This window comes from Gobio gobio, assembly GCF_949357685.1.
Source record: "Gobio gobio genome assembly, chromosome: 17".
NCBI lineage: Eukaryota > Metazoa > Chordata > Actinopteri > Cypriniformes > Gobionidae > Gobio > Gobio gobio.
This window is the reverse complement of record NC_137110.1, coordinates 22106591-22127351: the sequence shown is the minus strand read 5'-3', so window position 1 is coordinate 22127351 and position 20761 is coordinate 22106591. Positions and strand designations below refer to the sequence as shown.

General features: G+C 35.6%; 1 protein-coding gene across 2 annotated transcripts in view; it reads left to right on the top strand.

Annotated features, from left to right (window-relative positions):
• Positions 1-8262: 8262 nt before the first annotated feature.
• Positions 8263-20761, top strand: part of shroom2a (shroom family member 2a) — a 55024-nt gene continuing 42525 nt past the window's right edge. Inside the window, exon 1 of one of the 2 annotated variants that reach the window (XM_079841427.1) lies at positions 8263-8631. In XM_079841427.1, the coding sequence (XP_079697553.1) occupies positions 8431-8631 (201 nt within the window). In that variant the 5' untranslated portion in view covers positions 8263-8430. The remainder of the gene's footprint in view (positions 8632-20761) is intronic. The other variant, XM_079841426.1, reaches the window with a different exon arrangement.

Here is a 20761-nt window from a genome sequence, read left to right as displayed (position 1 = left end):
TATTTATTGAACAAAAATGTATTATTTTATTTATGAAAATAAACAGAATAGTGCAAACTTTGCTAAAGTGACTATTAACATTATAACATTATTTTAGCTAAAGTGTTTGTATCAATACTGTGTATGGAGGGCAAAAAGTGCCCCCTCGCCACTTCATAAATATTAATTGTTTTTTAAACAAAATAAACCACTTTTATGATTTATTTACACACAAAATCTGTAGCTCCATAAAAAAACTTTTTTTTGCAATCATACATATGGGAGTTAGTAAAAAGCAACGTTTTTCTTAAGGTGTACCTGTAGCCCCTTATTTGTACCCTATACCTGTCAAAAGTTTACATTATATTTTTAAACTATATATTTAAATAGAAAACAGTTTTTTTTATTTGTGATAATAGTTCACAATATTACTGTTTTACTGTATTTTTTATTACATAAATGCTGCCTCGGTGAGTATAAGAGCCTTCTTTCAAAGACAGTAAACAATTGTAATGTTTTTCATGACAATCCAAACTTTTGACAGGTATATATATATGGTTAGTTAGACAGTTGCTTGTCTCATTTGTGTGTAAAAATAAGAAATGTTGTGATGTGAGAACACTAGACTATACCGCTCTATGATATTCATTATACTGTATCAGTCATCATCACTACCATGGCAACTATAGATCATGCACAAAATACAACAGAAGAATACACCTATTATACACCTATTATAGATTACGTCCACTGAGCTATTTGAAGGTGCTTTGCATTACATAAAATGACAGTGGTGAAATAAACATGGCTAGCCATTTTCATATTCAATATCGTCTAAACTGATTAATTTGCTCAATAATCTACAATGTGTCATAAATAATCCTTAGTATAGTTTTTAATAGACTTTACAATGTCATAAACAGATTGATTAAACTGATACGACTCACCAGCATTCATTCAGCCCACTTACACTTACAATGATAGAGTAAAAGGTGCACACCGCAATAAAGAATGAGCACGAAGAGTGAACAACAGACCTGATTTTGAAGCTACTGGTTTTCTCACATATAACATTTCAAGCCATTGTTGGATTTTATCCACAGGGCAAAAACTGTTGTCCTATATTTGACAGTTTGAATGGCGTACTGTTCCTTGAATATCTAGACTTCAGTTACATTCACCTTTTCCATATTACAGTAACAACAGGCCATCAGCTAAGAGAAATACACATTGAACACTGATGTGTAGAGTATGTACTGTACAGCAATTGTTAGGAGGTTATCTGACTTAAGAGGATTCTGCTTTATTTTACAGTTGCTTAGCAACAGCCTGATCTCTGAAAAGTGCAGTGCAGAAGGAATGAATCTAAAAACTCTTAAAAAATGTTCATGCTCATTCTGTATTTTGTGCTTGACATACCAGCTTGAATTTTATATTTCATAGACAATGCTGACTGTGATTCATTTTAAATACGAATGCAAGAGATGCAGTGCACTGTGGGGATTTTATGAGTATGTAATACATATGTTCCCTCTACCCCTGTGCATTTTTCTTAGTAATGGGTGTTCGAGGTAAACATTTATCAAAAATAAAAAATATCCATTTATTACAGTCAGAGTGTTTTTGAAATGGCTCAAACTGAACTGTTTTAAGGCTCATTGAATACATTGTTTCTATATGGTTGAAGAAACAACCAATAAATAAATAAAATAATACAAATGTTCAAAAGTAAGTCTGGTTGTGGTGTTTCCATGGCAGTACACCAAGGACTGCATGCAGCACTCATGCTCACACCTCTCAGCTCTGCCATTGTCTCAACACTTCATTTCTAGAGCTTCTACTATAGACAGCAAATGTATGTGTGTTCTTCTTTCTATATACCAAGATGAGATCAGAAGAACGTCTTTACACTTTTGACACTGATATGAAAACGAATTAGTGTGAACTGCATGTGATCCATACCAAAGCTGTTTGTTATATTGTACATTAAAAGTAAAGTATGCCAAATACATTTATTCATATGGACACCATAATGCAAGGGTAATAAAAGTGTAAAAACCCTTTGAAGTCTGCATGAGACGGAAGTTGCAATAGTCTTTTCTTCCCTGTATATATTGTGATGTATATCTGTATGAAACGCTTCTTGAAAAACTGTTGGGCGGGACTTTATTTTGTCCAACGGGAATTGATTGGATCATTGTAATTTGCTATTGGTCGATCTGAGTGACAATTGTCCCGCCCTCGCGCCAATAAACACGTCACCAGAGAAGAGATGTTGCTGCAAGTGGGATGGAAAGTTATTTTGACCCCTCTGGGGTTCTTCATTTATGGGTCACACTCAGGACCTTCGGGTCAAAAATGACCCGGAGGGCGGGATTAAGATAAAAAAAGATTTGAGTAAAATCAATGAAATATATTTTTGTTCAATAATATTTTTTATTTTCTTTTTTGGTGTTTTGAGATCATTTTATGATTAATAATTAATATTTATGCAATAATTATGACCCATTTTTTCCCATTTTATATAATAAAAAATGTGTGTATATATATATATATATATATATATATATATATATATATATATATATATATATATATATATATATATATATATATATATATATATATATATATAATTTTTTTATTAAAGCTGTATTTCATTTTAGAGTCAAGCCTAGGCCTCATGAGATCGGTGCCATCCGGTGGACACATTGAGCATTTTTATCACGCAATAGCACATTTTTACCACTATAGTGGATCTTGCGTTTTATAAAAAAATGTAAAGTCGTAGCTTCATCGGAATGGTCCGAAACTTGGTGACTTTATTGGTACTTGGTATATGAACACCCCAAAAATTGGGGACAGGATTTGAAAAGTCTAAGTGGTCGTAAAAAAAAAAAAGGCACATAGGTCAAAAATGACCCCCATAGGAAATGAATGGGAAATTAGTTTTTTTTCTGCATACAATCTACAAATCAGCCAGGATGGAGAAAAAAAGGACTCAACAGTGAAGGGGTGAATCTCTCAAACATCAAGAGTGCAAAACAGACAAAAAAACTCACACACACACACTTATACACACAAAAATACACACACACACACACACACACACAAATTAACGTGTGCCATTCCAAAAGCTAATTGTGTTTTTGTGTGTGTGTATGTGAGTTTTTTTGTCTGTTTTGCACTCTTGATGTTTTAGAGATTCACCCCTTCACTGTTGAGTCCTTTTTTTCTGCATCCTGGCACAAAAAAACTTCTGTATTTTCATATTTTTGCCAATTTCCCATTCATTTCCTATGGGGGTCATTTTTTGACCCGAAGACCCCGAGTGTGACGTCATTTTTACGACCACTTAGACTTTTCAAATCCTGTCCCCAATTTTTGTGTGTGTTCATATACCAAGTACCAATAAAATCACCAAGTTCCGTACCATTCCGATGAAGCGACGATTTAAAAAAATAAATAATAATTCGGGTCCGAAATGACCGAAGACCCCCGGAAGGTTAATGATTATGAGGACACAATAATAATAAAAATATGCATGGATAAATAATTTATAATAAATACTGCAATTTTCCATAAAAAAATAAGAAAGGTCACTTTAGATTTCATTGTGACTTGGCACATGTAGAATCGCATACATATTTACCAAGTCTTCCACCATCTCACTTCTGTCTCGTTCATTGGTAGATATCACTAGGATCAGTAAATGTATACATTTATATATTAAGAAATTTGCATGGCATTCAAGATGTGTTCTGCCAATGGAACTACACCAATGTGTTTGTGGAACCTGTTTTTTACTTACTTCGACATAGAAATACTAGTTTCTAATCCTAATGTATAATAATACCTCATTATTCATTCATGTGGTAATTCGTGGGTAATTTGCAGAACTATTTCTTTTTATGCTAGCATGGGGAGAAGAACTACTGTTTTAGAGGTCTCTAATGACCTGTTGCTGAATGTGTAAATGCTCTTTTGCTTTTCGGCTGTCAGTGACAATGAATCTACAGTAGATAGTCTTGCTTGTTTGCTTTTCTCAGTCAGTGCTTAAAAAAAGACTGAGGTTCTGCTACCTTTCTATAGACTCTCTGTTAATGGTCCAATACGATCTTCTGAGATATGACATACATTAAGTTTCTTTGATAGTTTCTTATGGTGTTCAGTAATACACAATACATTGCATTTTTAACTCCATATGGCCATATGCTGTGCGATATTCATGCTAATTTAACCACAGATGTCAACCCAAAAATATAGTAGGCTTATAACAGCGAGTCATCCCTAATAATCTTCAAAAATAAATAAATGGGTGAGTCATATTGGTGCTGTATTAGTAATCTTTATCGCGCTGCACTCGTGTGGCAATTTTGTGTGTTTTCATAGTTTTAGTTTTAAAATCAACAAACACATGCTGAGCTTTAATTGAGTTTAAATGAAGCCTAAAATAAAGATGCTATTATTAAAAACTAAAAACTATTAATATATATATATATATATATATATATATATATATATATATATATATATATATATATATATATATATATATATATATATATATATATATATATATATATATATATATATATATACAATGGCATGAAAAAGTATGTGAACCGCTTGCAGAATCTGTGAAAATGGGAATAATTTTAACTAAATAAGAGGGATCATACCAAATGCATGTTATTTTTTATTTAGTACTGTCCTGAATAAGATATTTTACATAAAAAATGTTTACATATAGTTCACAAGACAAAAAAAAAAATAGCTGAATTTATTAAAATAACCCTGATAAAAAGTTTATGAACCATTGATTCTAGTGCTGTGTCATTCCCTGGATGATCCACGGCTGTTTTTTTGTTTTCTGATGGTTGTTCATGAGTCCCTTGTTTGTCCTGAGCAGTTAAACTGACCAATGTTCTTCAGAAAAATCCTGCAGGTCCTGCACATTGTTCAGTTTTCCAGCCTCTTTTTCCATTTTTGAACCCTCTCCAGCAATGACTGTATGATTTTAAGATCCATCTTTTCACACTGAGGACAATTGAGGGACTCAAACACAACTACTAAAAAAGGTTCAAACATTCACTGATGCTCCAGAAGAAAACACAATGCATTAAGAGCCGGGGGGTGAAAACTTTTGAACAGGATGAAGATGTCCAAATTTTTCTTATTTTGTTTAAATATATATTTTTTTCATTTAGTACTGCCCTTCAGAAGTGACAGAAGATACTTGCATGTTTCCCGGAAGACAAATTAAGTATAATTTACCTTGATTTTCAAATTCAATAGGTTTTCACCCCCCGGCTCTTAATGCATTGTGTTTCCTATCTTATTCAGGACAGTACTAAATAAAAAATAACATGCATTTTGTATGATCCCTCTTATTTAGTTAAAATTATTCCCATTTTCTCTGATTATGCAAGCGGTTCACATACTTTTTCATGCCACTGTATATATATGCTTTACTATGATAGTAACAGGTAGGTTGAGCTGCCAATAGACTATTGAGAGACTAGAGGTTTATAATGTAGGCACAATAGAAGGCCTACACAGAGAGAGGGTTTGTGTGTATTCTGCAAATGTGGTTCTCTCTGTGTGGCAAGCACAGAATATTGTCTTACTGTAGGATTGCTTTGCAAGCAACAGAGATTATTTTTCTCTGCATTGATCCAAATGAGGTATATGTGCCTGTGCAAGCACAAAGCTGAGGTTTTTTTTGTTTTGTTTTTTTGTTTTTGTTTACCAAGAACGTGGGCAGCTCAGTCTGCATGCCCATCATAATATCCTTCTGAGACATATCATGCTTTCAGAATTAAGCTAGTGTAGGCTACTTCAGCTCGACAATTAGTTGTACAAGAACCATCTGGCAAAAAAAAAAGTGAATCTAATGCACTGATTTGTTATGTCCACTGGGAACTTGTTTTCATAGAACTTTAAATCATGAACAGGACAGTGGAATCAATGAAAAGCTACCCGTGAGTGCCCTCTCTGGGAAGAGATGTCATGTTGCATGCATTATTGATTTATGTTTTATGAGGTTTTTATTATAAGAAATACCATTTGTGAGAATACATTATTCACTACATTCATACATTTGATTTGCTCTCTTGACCAGTTTTTGCCTATTTTGGTCAAAATTTGTGTTATTATTTTGTGACAAGTTCTCATAAAATATTTATTTATTTGGACATTTTTACACAAACATTAAACAATGTAAAATTAAGTATAAGTAAATTTTAAAATATATATGTACAATGCCTGTCAAAGAGGATAGAGTTTTTTCAGGTATAGGCTACTTTTTTTAAAATCCTATTATTAAATAAAATGTGGGGTTATAATGCCTATTGTTTGGACTTTATTGTATATTAATTCTCATAACTGACATATCAATGGCCATATATCACCATACTGTAAACCTTAACGCTTAAAATAATTAATTGGTTTGAGTGGAGCTAACTCAAATTAAACAAATTATGAGTATTTAGAACTTTCTTTTTCTTTTGATTTCTCAAAACGGACACATTTTGGGTGATCTGAATTGTTTCATTGTTTTAAGTGTTATGAACTTGTTTCTTTTCATTTAGACTAACTTAAATTTAACCGAAACTGGGCTGGGATTTCTATTTCTCAGCATGCTTTGACATGACACTCAAAAAAAATGCCAAAATTAAATGTTATATTGAGTTTTTTGTTCAAGATTAACATTAAGTTGGAGATTTAGTACACTCAAAAAAAAAAGGGTTCTATATGGCACTAAAATTGGTTCTTGGCTCGTAATAGGGGAACCTTTTTAAGTGCTGTATAGCACCAATTTTGGTGCTTCAGTGGTTCTTCAGCGGTTCTTTTGCTAAGGTGCTATATAGCACCGCTACCATATACATGTTAAGATATGGTGCTATATAGCACCAAAAGTGGTTCCTCTATGATTATGACGAAGAACCACTTTTAGTGCCATATAGAACCTTTTTTTTAGGGTATAGTGTTTAATGTTTTGTTATGCTAGTTTTGAAGAGTTTCTGTTATGTTGTTTTTTTTGTAAGTTTGAGTACAGATATATTATAGGTATCATCCTCATTCAACAAGTGCTATGATATGTTAATGATATCAAAGCATTGCAACCAATTAGCAAGGTGGCATTATTTATTGAATTAGCTAGTTAAGGCTAATGAAGTTTCCACTACAAAAAAATGAGATTGCATGAAATTATTAAATTAAATGTACGAATTAGCTCACTCGTTTGAAATTGAAATATATGATTACAAAATAAAAATCTGCAAGTTCTGCTTACTTAAACTTTAAATTTCTTAACCAACTGATTACCTCAAAACTTATTCAGGTTTACAGTGTAGGCTACTGTATTACTATTTTGAAAACAACCCATATATAGCCTACCTTAAATTATAAGCACTTTCAACATTGCTTGATTAACGTCACTATACAAAACAATCTTTTACTATTTCAATAAATAAATAAATAAATAACTTGAAAGCACATGATTTTAGTCAATGATTAATTTATTCGTAAGAGCTTGCAAATGAGTGCGGCCACACACAGTGAACAGTAGAGGTCGCTGCTGCTCTCTTATCATAGTTGGGGACGAGCGCACAGGTAGATTGAGTCTCGTTAGCGTAATCCACACTAACCCAACAGATCAGCCTTCTGCCATCAGGCATTGCAGCCTTTGTGTTTCATCTCCGAGTACATGTTGCGTTAGCATAAAAACTAGAAAGACATGTATTTGTTTCGGTTGGTACAACAGTTGGAAAACTTCTAATGTGGCTCAGGGAAGAGATGTGAAGTACGGTGATCTTCCACTTGTTGATTGAATAAGACTCGCGGTTAGCTGACTAGCTCCGCCGGTACACACACTTACCAACCACAGGACTGGAAGAGCACAACCTTCACTATGAACACAGCGAAACCCGTATGACTAATCAGTATTTCTGGTTGACTACTTGAATCCGGATGGTTGCGTTATCGACAGTCAGTCAGTGAGCGTGTATTATTATTATGATTTTAGGAAACACTTGATTTTAATGGCGAGACAAACTTAAACTAGATAATTTGGCTAATGCTAACATAAAGAAAGGGGTTAGTTAGATAAGCCAAACAAACAAGATTTCACATTTCTGTTTACATCGAGCTTTGTTTCAGGAATTATAACAAAACTATTGTGTTTTAGTTTGGAAGTTTGTTTTGTGAATTTACTCTCCACTTCATTAAATAGCGCTCTTAAATGATGCCTCGTCTAGAGGAGGAAACAACGCAACAAAGTATCCAAGAGACGTTGATGTGATGTTCTTGTGGATTAACATTAACAGCTGCTGTTAACGTGAAAGACTATGTAGGATTTAGACTTTTTGGAATAATCCACCTCGGTTTTTGCATTTAAACACAAAAGACTGTCATATTCTGTTGGTTGAGGGACAGGTTGTGTATGAAATGGACACGGTTAACCACTCCGGCTTTCCTGAAGGAGACCACAGGATTTTTTACAGTTCAGACAGATCTGGGAGTTTTGATGAACATCATGGTAATGGCGAGGGATGGAAAGTGGTGGATGTGACCCTCTCTGGGGGAGCACCATGGGGTTTTACCCTTAGAGGTGGACTGGAGCACAGGGAACCTCTTCTTATAACAAAGGTAAGTCATCCGTCGTCTACATGATGGACAGTGATCTCAGGACTGTTAAGCTAACCTGGGCATTATTGTTGTGAAAACCTCTGTGTAACTTTTAAGTAGTGTACAAAAAGCATCAGTTTTTTTGAGAAAATTGTTGTAAAGGTAACGTTAAATAAATTATAAATAATAATATTGTTATATTTATATTTTAATTATATTGTTATGATTATATTTGATTTAATGAAAGCTGGGTAATTGGTTTTCTGTATTTCTAATATTCATATTCCTCTTCTAATATTTATTCGATTTTGTTCACATCAATTTTATAGTATGCTAGAGGTTCTGTTATGTTTAGTCTGGTCAGTTTGAGGCGTGCCGTTTGGGTCACCGAGCGTTGGTGGTATAGTGGTTAGCATAGCTGCCTTCCAAGCAGTTGACCCGGGTTCGATTCCCGGCCAACGCAAGAATCTTTTTCTTCTGCACGTTTTAATCTCTCTGAAACTGTCAGAGAAATTTTCTTTCTCACAAGAAAGTAACATGCATTTTAAAGTAGTTTAAAGAGAAAGTGCAGGTTTTAAAGTATACAATTTATTTCTAGTCCAGGTAATACAGGCTGGAACAGACAGCATGTCATCAGATATACACACGCACAATGCCTAACCTTTCAGTCTCAATTGCAACCACTAAATTGCAGTCACTTTATAGAGAGAGAGTTTTTAAATTGATTTCACATAGTACTAACTCCCCCTTAGGGTTTGTACACCTATTTAGCCGATACATCTGTTCTTTGTCAGTTGACAGTACCAGACTCAGAGTTTATGCTGTGAGACATAGTACTTAATAGAAAGAGCTCTTTAAAGTAAAAATGAGTTCACTTGTTTGTTTGGACGAATACTTTAAGCTTCATGTCATGGTAATTTAAAGAAAAAACAAAACTTTATCACTGAACCTATATGCAAATGGCAGAATGCTTGAGGAGCAATGGTTTAATCCAGAGGTTTTTAACCTGACCATGTGTGGTCATATCAGATCATCTAAGTACCACATAGCCTCCATCTTTCAAAAGTCATAGAAAGTATTTATGACCAATATTGCCTTAATGTTTGAAGGATAGAACAGGATAGATTGAGCACACTAGAAAGTATGTATTATTAGAATCTATACGTTTTTTTTATAGAGCCTTGACTTTTTTGTGTATACACTACTGTTCAAAAGTTTGGAGTCTGTAATATTTTAAAATGTTTTTGGAAGAAGTCAATAATTTATAAAAACCGCAATCTTGTGAAATATTACAATTTAAAATAACTTTTCTATTTTAAAATATTTTAAAATGTAATTTATTTCTGTGATGGCAAAGTAGAATTTTTAGCAGCCATTTCTCCATTCTTCTGTGTCACATGATCCTTCACTAATCACTCTAATATGCTGATTAGGTTCTCAAGAAACATTTCTTATATATCAATGTTGAAAACAGTTAATCTGCTGCTTAACATATTTATTTATTTGAATAGAACATTCAAAAGAACAGCATTTATTTGAAATATAATTTTACAATGTGAAAGTCTTCACTGTTACATTTGATCAATTTAAATGCTGTATAGGCATGGCCAAAAAATATTTGTGTTTCGCAAAGTTTGCTGCTTCAGTCGTGGTGTTGACTCGAATTGTTTCTTGGTTATTGCTGAGATGATCAGATGTTTTTTAAATAATTGCAAAAAGCTTCATTGGCCAAAAACTTTCAGCTAACATCATTTCACTAATCATATCATCAGCACATGGGAAAGTGAGAACAAGTACTAGTCAGGTGAAATCACACTATCATTCTTATTGGATTATAAAAGCAGACTGATAAAAGGAGGGAAGAAGTGTGTTCTTGTGTTAGCAATGGTTACACCGCCAAAGAAAGATGTGCAACCATCATCGCTTTGCATCAAAATAGCCTCACGTGCAAGGAAATTGCTGCAAAGAATATTGCACCTGAAACAACCATTTACCAAATCAACAAGAACTTCAAGGAGAGAGGTTCAACTGCCTCAGGATGGTCCAGAGTGTCCAGCAAACGACAGGACGGTTTTCTCCTGAGTCAGCAACAGAATCACAGTGAGGTAAAGACTTTTGGGCAACAGCCTGGTGTCAAGAAGGGCAGCAAAGAAGCCACTGACTTCACTACAGGAAACATCAAGGACAGACTGAAATTCTGCAGGAAGTGCAAGGATCACACATCAGCTGACTAGTGCAAAGTTATTTTCTCTGATGAAGCCCCCTTTCGACTGTTTGGGACATCTATAAACGCTCAGGTCAATGCTACAAAGAGTCCTGTGTCGTGCAGTGAAGCATCCTGGGACCATCCATGTTTGGGGTTGCTTTTCATCCAAAGGAGTGGGCTCTCTCACAATTCTGCCTGAAAACACTGCCGTGAATAAAGAATGGAGAGGTTTGTAGAGAAGAAGGGAATAATATGTAGGTCAACACTGTAAATATTGACTCTTTGCACTGTTTTTGCCAATAAAACCTTTAAATATATGTATGAAATGCATATTATTTGACAGTATACCATAGAAACTAATAATCTACTAACATTGAAGCAGCAAATTTAACACAATTACAGCCTTCTACATTATGATTCCTTGAAATTTTAGAATTTAGCTTTAAATCATCGTCTAATATAAAGTATTTTGTAGTTTAAACGTTCCATGCATTCCAAGCTATGGCTGTGGAAATGGCACTTCGGTCTCTTGCCGTGTGTGTGTGCTTTTTTTCTCTCTCTCATTTTGAACAGTGACCGAAACTTTTTTTTGTGTGCTTTTCTGGTTACTTATCAACTCTGAAGGACCTTGCAGATAAATTTGGAAAGACTACTGGTTTCTCTTACTTTCAGCATAGGATGCCTAATGTTCTCCATTAAGTGCATGTCTCTTTTAGCCAGTTTTAGCTCAAATATTTGCGATATAAAATGTTAAATAAGGGAGAAAGTGACAGGTTTTAAAACTCTGGCCACCCTACATACAGTAGTGTTGGTGTGCATGTGACTTTCAGAAGTAAATTCCTGCCATTGCTGGGGTCTTTAAGGAGCTAAAACTTTAAGTTAAGTCAGTTCAGTTCTTGGAAGCCTTTGATTTGTTAGCACACAGTCTTTCAGAGGATGTTTTAAAGACTGAGTAGATCTGTGGTTTTACATCTCTCTGGACATTTATTCCTGCAGACCCCGTCACACTTCAGGAATTGGTAAGAGCGGTTAATAATGTACTGAAGTTTTTACCCCCCTCGTTGATGCTCTTAAAGTCACTTGTTATTCTTACTGGATCATATGATGGAAAATCTTGCCATAAATTAACCTTTGCACCTGTTTTTCGATATTTAGGCTGGGCTGTCTTTGTTTTCATCTAGGTTTCTCCTTTTCATTGATTCCGGAAAGATTATAAGGTGTGTTGAATTATTTAGCTGTGTTTCTTTCTTATTTTTGATACATACATAGATTGATGGATGGATGGATAGCTCTCAGGAACCATGTTTGTTCAAGTTGCTGCTAACTGGGATTTAGGGTTCATTAGCAGCTCAAGCCTTAAACACTAATCTATCACTTTATTAAAGTTGTAGTGCGTTTTTTTTCACAAAAATCCATTATTCTGCCGATGCAGGAAAACTCATATCTAAAGATGTTGAAGATTGAACCCAGAACCATTGCAGGGTTCCCACTCGTCCTGGAAAACCTTGAAAACCTGGAAAATAGATGACAAATGTTCCAGTCCTGGAAAACACATGGAAAATTAGAGAAAATGTAAAATGTCCTGGAAAATCTTGTTAAAATTCTTCTAAAAAAAGTTATTTCTTTAGCCGAGTATAAAGAGTTTATCGCTGGCCCAAACAATCAGCGCTAGTTGCAGAAAGCACATGTTCAGGAATGCTGAGTTTGATAAGTGCGAGTAGTATTTTGAATAATGATGTTTAATAGCTAATGCTATGAACTGCTCAAATGTATGCAGTGAATGTTAACTCGTAAGCTGCTACCTAATCACATAATTTTGATATAAAGTCACATTTGTGTGTTATAAAGTCAGAATTGCAAGATATAGTCAGAATTGCGTGATATAAACTTGCAAGTCTTTTCTTCACAATTGACTTTTTTGCGCAGTTGCGAGTTTATATCTTGCAATTCTGACTTCTTTTCTCAAATCTTTTCTGAAATCTAAACTGTAATTGCAAGTTATAAAGTCCAATTCTGAGGAAAAAAAGAATTGCGACAATTTTCGCGTTTATATCACAAATATGTTAACTCGCAATTGCGAGAAAGTCAGAATAGCGAGATAAAAAGTCACAATTACCTTTTCTTTCTATTCTGTGGTGTAAACAAGCTTCCATAGTCATAATGTATGATTTAAGAGCTCATATTGAGAAATGCTGGATTGTTAAGTAATGGCAATAAACTGTACGGCTTTTAAAGACTTAGAAAGCAATATTTGGCATGATCCTTGTCTTTTATTCCCGCCGTAGTAACATTTAAAAATGTCCTGGAAAAGTACTGGAAAATGGTTGCTGAAAAAGAGTGGGAACCCTGCATTGGTAAAGCACTCACCTGCATTCTGTTGTTTCTAAAGCTTTTGAGTACTTGACCGTCATCATTTTGCAACATTAGTGAGTTAATTTTTTTTCTTGGCATATTGGTGGTTTTTGATCTTGCTGTTCTAGTAGAAATGCCATAGGCGAAACAAATGAATGACCTTTACCAAGTATGACCTAAATCTCTTCCAAGTACATGCCAATTGGTTGTGGAACACTTATCTTCAGTTTTTCCTAAATATTAGATCATCTATGAAAACATGCGCTACATCCCAGTTCATTTATTTGTACCACGCGGTAGAAGCATGTTCTCCAACTTGTGATGGAAAAGTACATACTTTTGAGTATGTATTAAGACCGCACCTGTATTGGGACACACCATATGGCCATAAAAGCTTGGCGTTGAGAGAAATTCTTTGGTACCTAAGTTTATGGCTTGCTTTCTTGAGCACTTTAATTAAACTGCAAATGTTGAAAGTGAATCTCTTTTATGGTGCAAAAGGTTGTGCAATATTAGCTCAAATGTTCACTAGAAAAACTCTTGGCTTACCGTTTTGAACGTTCATTTCTCATATGCTATTTAGAATGGATGGATTGTATGCAAATTGAGATTGCTGTACTGTACATTACAGATATTTGTGAAATGTTCAACCTTTTTTTAATGATTGTACTGGTGTTTTGAATGTAGACATATTTAGTTGTCATGGTCTGGATTTCATCCAAACCTTTAGGCATAAGTGACAGGTATATGTTAATAAGGAGAATTATTTGTTGACAAGTGTTAAAAGAAGACATGTTTTATAAGCTGTCGGATCCCTGAGATTTATTAAGCCTCAAAAGGGAAAAAGTTAAACATGTAAAGAATGCTAACAAGGGACCGCTACAGAAGATAAAATAATCAGAGATAATAGACTGGTTGCAAGTTAAGTAGCAATATTTACAGTGTTTTAATTTACTTGATTTTCTTTGCACTCTGTTTTTCAGTGGATTGTCTCACTACATTTCTCTGAGATTCCTTAGGCAAACTGGCAGTGCCAGGAACAGCACTGGAATGTTGAAGCTTTGCTTGATTATCCAAATGTACTGAATTATCTTTGACAGCCTGAAGCCTGTTGGACTTGCATGATACAGCATCTGGGATGAATTTAGATTGGATTAAAGGAACCTGGGCTTCTTTGTAAGTGAAAGATGAGAGCATTATGGTCGCACTAAATTCCTAAAATAATTCCTCTGCACAAAGTTGAGGTCATTGTAACCTGTTTGGCGACAGGCTATCTGTATACTTTGGAGTCCAGCAAAAAAGGTCCTTTTTCAGGATACTGTATTTTATATTTTAGCAACTTAAGCCCTATTTGCACGAGATTAGTTATACCTGGTGACCTCTTGTAATTTGTAATAAATGGGGAGATTGTCTGTGATCTTAATCCTGTACGAATTGGCCATGTCTGTAATTTGTAAATTAAAAATTCCCCCGCGAATGACTTACCATATTTCACTGATATATAGGTCCTGTGATTAATATTAGTCCCGAGTAAATCAGCATCTCTGTGATTTGGCATGGTCGTATATCATTTTTAAAGGTTTTTGTTTCCGGTGCGCCTTTTCATCCATCTTTCGTGAAGAATAGAGGCTGCGTTGGAAACTTTTCGAAGTTCCGTATACAACTATACTATATGCAGAAAGAGAAAGCTGAAAACCATCAGAAGAGCGAAAACAAAAAAGGGTAGATTAGGTGGAGATGGATGATGTGAGGGTGAGGATATTTTCCCACCGGCGGGGGCTTTTAAATCGCTAATTCTAAACCGAGAGTAAACTGTGCATGGCCGCACAGACAGGCATTCATAACAGTGCAGAGCAGCGCAAGTGTTTAGTTTTGATTAATTACTATGGAAATTGAGCTTTTTTTATAGTGATAAAAATATAATGATTTGTATTACTATAAAAATCAAAACTACGGTGGGGGCAGTGCCGCGGGGGGCAAGTGATGTAATCAGTGTTGTGGCCGAACAACGGTAACACCGACAATACCGACTATCACAGCACGCGACATGTAGCCTATAGCAGCATGCGGAAAGGAACTTCTTCTTTTTATGATATATCATACAGCTGCCTATAGTACCTATTAGGGTTGGGAGAAAAGGTCGATGCATTGCGATTCGTCATCCAACGATTCAGAATGGATTCTCAAAAATTCTGAATTGATTCTGTGTTCAATTCAAACGGTCACTTCACCACTGTGTGTGCACGCGGTCACCGGCCAAACAGAAAAACACGTTGATAGGCGAACGTTCGTATGCTGGTGAATTGTCTTCGTTTAAGATAAAATGGACAAACTACGACCTGCTCGGGGGGGGGGGGGGGGGATGAAGTGAGTTTTTGCTTAAAACAAGCAAAATGATCTGCCAAATGGGGTGAGAAAAATTCTTATTTCTGTTTGGGACAGAAACAAGAAACAAGATTTCAATCAGAAACTAGATTATTTTTCTCACCCCATTGGCAGATAATTTAGCTTGTTTTAAGCATAAACTCACTTCATTTTGATTTGATTTTCAAGAAAACAAGAAAATATATCTTTTGTGATTTTACTTATCTAGTAAATGCATCTTAATTTAAGAAGTTTTTGATATTTGGACTAGAAACAAGACGAAAATGCTAAGTAAGAAGAGCATTTTTGCAGTGTATCCCTTATCTTCCCTGCATCAGAGGGCTTCTGTCTCTGTCTTTTATCAGGCATCTTTCACCTTGTCTACACCTGGCGCGAGTGGCCAAGCACCCTAAAAAATGAAAGCAATCCTGTCTACGTTAGATGCGGCGAGAGCCGACGCGACACAACAAATTCCCAACTTTAAACTGATCGCACATTATATTTCTGACGCACTTCAAGTAGCTCGGCGGGGGGAGATTGATGAGGCGGACCGGGAAGAGGCGTGGGACTTAGTTAAGTTAATATTTCGAATTAATATTAATAGTATTAATATCAGTAATTTATTTTGGCGCCCCTATGGATGAGTGGCGCCCCTAGCATTTGCCTATTCCGCCTATGCCACGGGCCGGCCCTGTTTGGTCTAAAGCAATTGCGAGTAAATCATCTTTGCAGGACTGTGATATGAATAATGTATCAAGTAACATATCTTTAGCAACAGTGTGAAATATGGATGTTTTGCCAGGCTATTGCTATGAAGTTGCTAAAGTGTTTAGTAGTTTTTAGTGCATTGCCATGCAGTTGTTAGGGTTAAGAAAGTGTCAAAAAGCCCTCTTTTTGCCTGTTTTATTGCAAAAAGCTAATTTTTGTAAGAGCGCCTATTTGTGTTTCCCGTATTTGTCCATACATTAGGTGAAAGGAATACAGGAAGCAGCTTTATTTAAACCAAGTATTTATACAGAAAAATGGAATGAATTAAAATTCCCCTCATTCCTCTCATACTGTTTACTTGCCAAAGGTCTTTATCGCATTTATTTTAAATCCTTACTTTCAATAAACTCTGATAATCCTGTTTTACACTGCATTCATACTCCGTGTAGCCTTTCACATGCCGCCTGTGTTTGTTTTTCGTTTATGCATTCTTTCAAAGCACACAGACCCTAAAAGGCCAGCAATTTAATGAGCATTGGTAAACCTATTTGCCAACAATAGGATTCATCAGATGTCTGTCATGCCCCGACCTGTTGAGAGCAAATTTGATGTGGACGGCTCTTCACCTACATATTGAAAGCCATCAGAGAAAGAAAGTCTGTTAATGATAGTCTTTATTTTACAGTAATTACTTCGCTTGAGGAGTGGCAGGAACGAGTCGAATTTAGACCAGCTTTCATTAGTATTTCTTTCAAAAGAGCTTGACTTTTAACTCCGCAATACATGTCTGTTCATGTTCAGAGTAAGAAGTATCAGGAAAGGTTATTTAACCTTACTTTACATGTTTTGAAGCATTTCAAGACCTTTGCTCTTATCTTTTCTGAGCACTTGCTCAATACAAACACACGCATGCGCACGCATCCATTGTTTAGTGTGCTCCAAACTGCCAAAGGCTACTGTGAAAATAATGGTGTTTGTTTAAAGAAACACACCACTTTGTGTAGGCTGTCCTTAGATATGGAGACGACAGCCATTTGTGGTCTCAAGGGAAAAGCACAACAGTTGTCACACTTTATGAGCAGCCTTGAATCTAGGAGTATTTTTCCCATTCATTTTTTCTTGAAGCCTTACATCGAACCAGCTCTGAGATGAATCACAAGATTACAACATTTGATTCAAAACCTTTGAATTTGAAATGGACTAATGAATTGAATCAGAAACTGTGCAATATAAAACTTTTGACTGCAAGTTATTGATTTTTAAGGAGGTACCAGACGGTACCAAAAAAAAAGGTTTGCACTACCAGCATTTCTGCAGTTCCGGACGTCCCGGCGAGTACCGGGTACATTCGGTACCAGCTGATTGATGTTGAGTTCAAGAGCTCTTTTTCATGATTGTTTGATTGCTCTCTGAGCATCAATGTTTTCTGTTTACATCGTGTTTTTACAAGTTGATACAACCATATCTGTTGAACGTGTGAACGCAATGGCCTATCAGAGGTGCTAGTCAGAAAGTTAGTCAGAATCCGCTTAAGAACACTGAAAACGCACAAGGTACATACAGGTGCCCTATGCTTGTGAATCCCTCCATTATAACCGACAAAGTGCAAGCAAGATGTAAATAAGATATCAATTGTACAATTAAGACAGCTTTTTTTTTTCATTATAACAGGAGTTTTTGCAAGAGTGGAGAATTCTGTGAGCTTGCACTTTCTGTTTATTACCCAGTCACAGTCTAAATACAAGTTAGATTTTTCATACTGCTAAGTACACTGCAAAGTTTCTGGATTGACAATCACATTTAAATGCACGATTGAATCAGAAACTCAACAGATGAAACAAAATGGGAGAATTTTTTTACATACCTAAGTCAACAGTTTTTGCTCTGGTTCTGGAATTTGTATCGAGAACTAGGGCTATGGGCAAAACAATTTTTTTTCATATCAGTTATCGAGTAATTATCACGATAAATATCAAATCTTTATTTCTTTCAGGTTTAAAGGCATATTTTTCGTCTAGTACCGTTAAGCCGATAATTATTTTCATGTTATATCCAAAAACAATAAATGGCTGAATTCTATACTATTTTGTCTAAATAAATTAAACAATAAAAACTAAAATATATTTTTTCAAACGCTAGTAGTGAATTTACAAATAAATTAAATAACATGTCGGGTATATCAAAATATCTTCATCATACTATATATGAATCTTTTGATACTTTAAACTAGGGATGGGCGATATGGCAAAAATATCATATCGTGATAATTTTCAGGAAATTCACGATTTTATAAAATTTTTTCATGTTGGTTTTACTATTGTGCAAGTGACTGAGCAGTACAGCCAAACTAACTAATTTCCCTATTTAAAAAATTTAGCCTTACAAGGTAACAAATTATAAAAGAAAAAAGAATGACTGACCATTTAGGCCAAAGTAGGGGTGGGCAAAGATGAAAATCTTTATTTCTTTTTTTTTAGCTTTTTATTGAAAATAAAAACAAAGCATATTACAAATACAATACAATATAATATACTAATGAAAAACCATGCTTAATTTTTTCACAGTAGGTGAATTTAACTAGCCTGGCTCCGCCCTCCTACGTACTTCCACTCAATTTTCATTTTCCTTCAGTACTCCGTCTGGGACTGCGGTGTATTCTTAGGTTTTCTCCGGACAAATTTTTACCAGTACAATCAGCGAACAGAGGGAGTGGCTGAGAACGATAACATTGATGTCGTGCGCTAGTTTGAGATGTAGTTCAGAAATGGCGGCGGAGAAAGATGTGAGCGAAGCCATTCATTCCGTTGTGGCACCGCTGCCGAATATCCAGAAGTTAAAGCCGGAGCAAGAACAATCTTTGCAGAGGTTTATTGGTGGCCATGATGCTGTGACCCTCCCCATGGGGTTTGGGAAAAGTTAGATTTTCCAGCTCGCTCCGTTAGTGGTGAAGGAGTTAGCTGAAGCCCTATTTGGACGGTAATTGTTTCTCGTGGGATTGGAAGGTATTGTCATAATTTACAGGGGCTAGTCAGTGATTTTATTGCCGTTCGTCTCCCACCACCCGCGTAAAAATCCTCTGCCGAATGACCTACTGTTTTAGACAAACACCAAGGCCGTGTGGTCATTTAATTGCTGTCCGAATCCACGTCTCTGAGTTTTCAAGAATATATCACTTCAAAATTCACTGTTTATATCCTTTTTGACCACTGAGAGCACTGTGCGGTTGCGCTTCGCTGTAATTTGGATGCATTTCTAGACTTGTATTTCTTTAAATGCTGGCAAGTATTTACAAGAGTAATATATTTCATCACCCCTCAAACAGGAAAAAAAGCACGTAAACATTTGAATTGGGCCGTTATTTACGGCAGCATTTATTCTTATCATACCAAGCATATGACTTTTTATTTACACCACCATCATGTTACGGACCAAGTGAGCAGCGCGTTCCCGATCACAAAACTCTCCCCTCCACCGTGAATAAATCACAATCCGAATGCACAAGTTTTAGGTTTTATCACTGAGGTGGCGTGCAGAGTTATTTTTACAGACTTCCATGTGAGAAGCAATACCAACCTGATCTCACAGAATTCCATGAAATGAACACGGGCCCCTTAACTCAAAATCCGTGGCAGTTTCACGGAATCGCCGAAAATTCCGCGATGGGTCCACGGAAGTGATGCTTATGTAAGTCAATGACAGTATACAGACGCGTTGGGCATGGTTATCATCAAGAAACTATGATTTTTGCCATTATGACATGGAGTGTGATTCTCGATTTAGTCAGCCAGCATAATTTTATTTATAATTATTTTCATTTTTTTTTTTTTTTTACAGTATTTAGACACGTTTTGAACACGTAACCCAATCCCTTCCCAAAACCTACCCATTTGTGTATTATAAAAAACAGGATATAACAGGCAGATACGACTGCAGGCACAATTTATTCAAAAAGTACAAATATTCCAAGTGTTCCGAGGCCAAACGATTAATTTGTGTGAAGAAAATCCCCAAAAGCGATCAGCAGCGTCGAGTCCATCCGCCAAAGATCAAAAACACATTTCAAATTTTACCGCCGGAAGAAACGTTAGGTCAGCTTTGACAGCATTGGCTGTCGTATGTCTCGTGACCAATTGCGTCATTACGTCTGCTTTAATTGTAAAATGCCATTGGCTCTCATGTGTCTCGCGACAGATTGCTTCACGCTAAAGAGTCATGTGTATAATTTGAATGAGATATGAATGAGTGTGTTCACGGAGCGGCGGGATCATCATTTTAGCGATTAAAACATTAAGATCAACTCTGACATGAAGACATCGTGTGACTTCAGAAAAGACTTGGAATGCAACATGAGTTAATACTTTTATGCTGTTTTTGCAATAAATACCTGTGACTGTTCTTGTATTTGCCCGTTATGTGTTTTATATTGTTGAGAGTGGGTAGGTTTAGGGTAGGAGTGGAATTAGTTGCTCCAAAATATAAAAGTAGCCTATAAATATTCATAAAATCATGTCTACTTTTTAC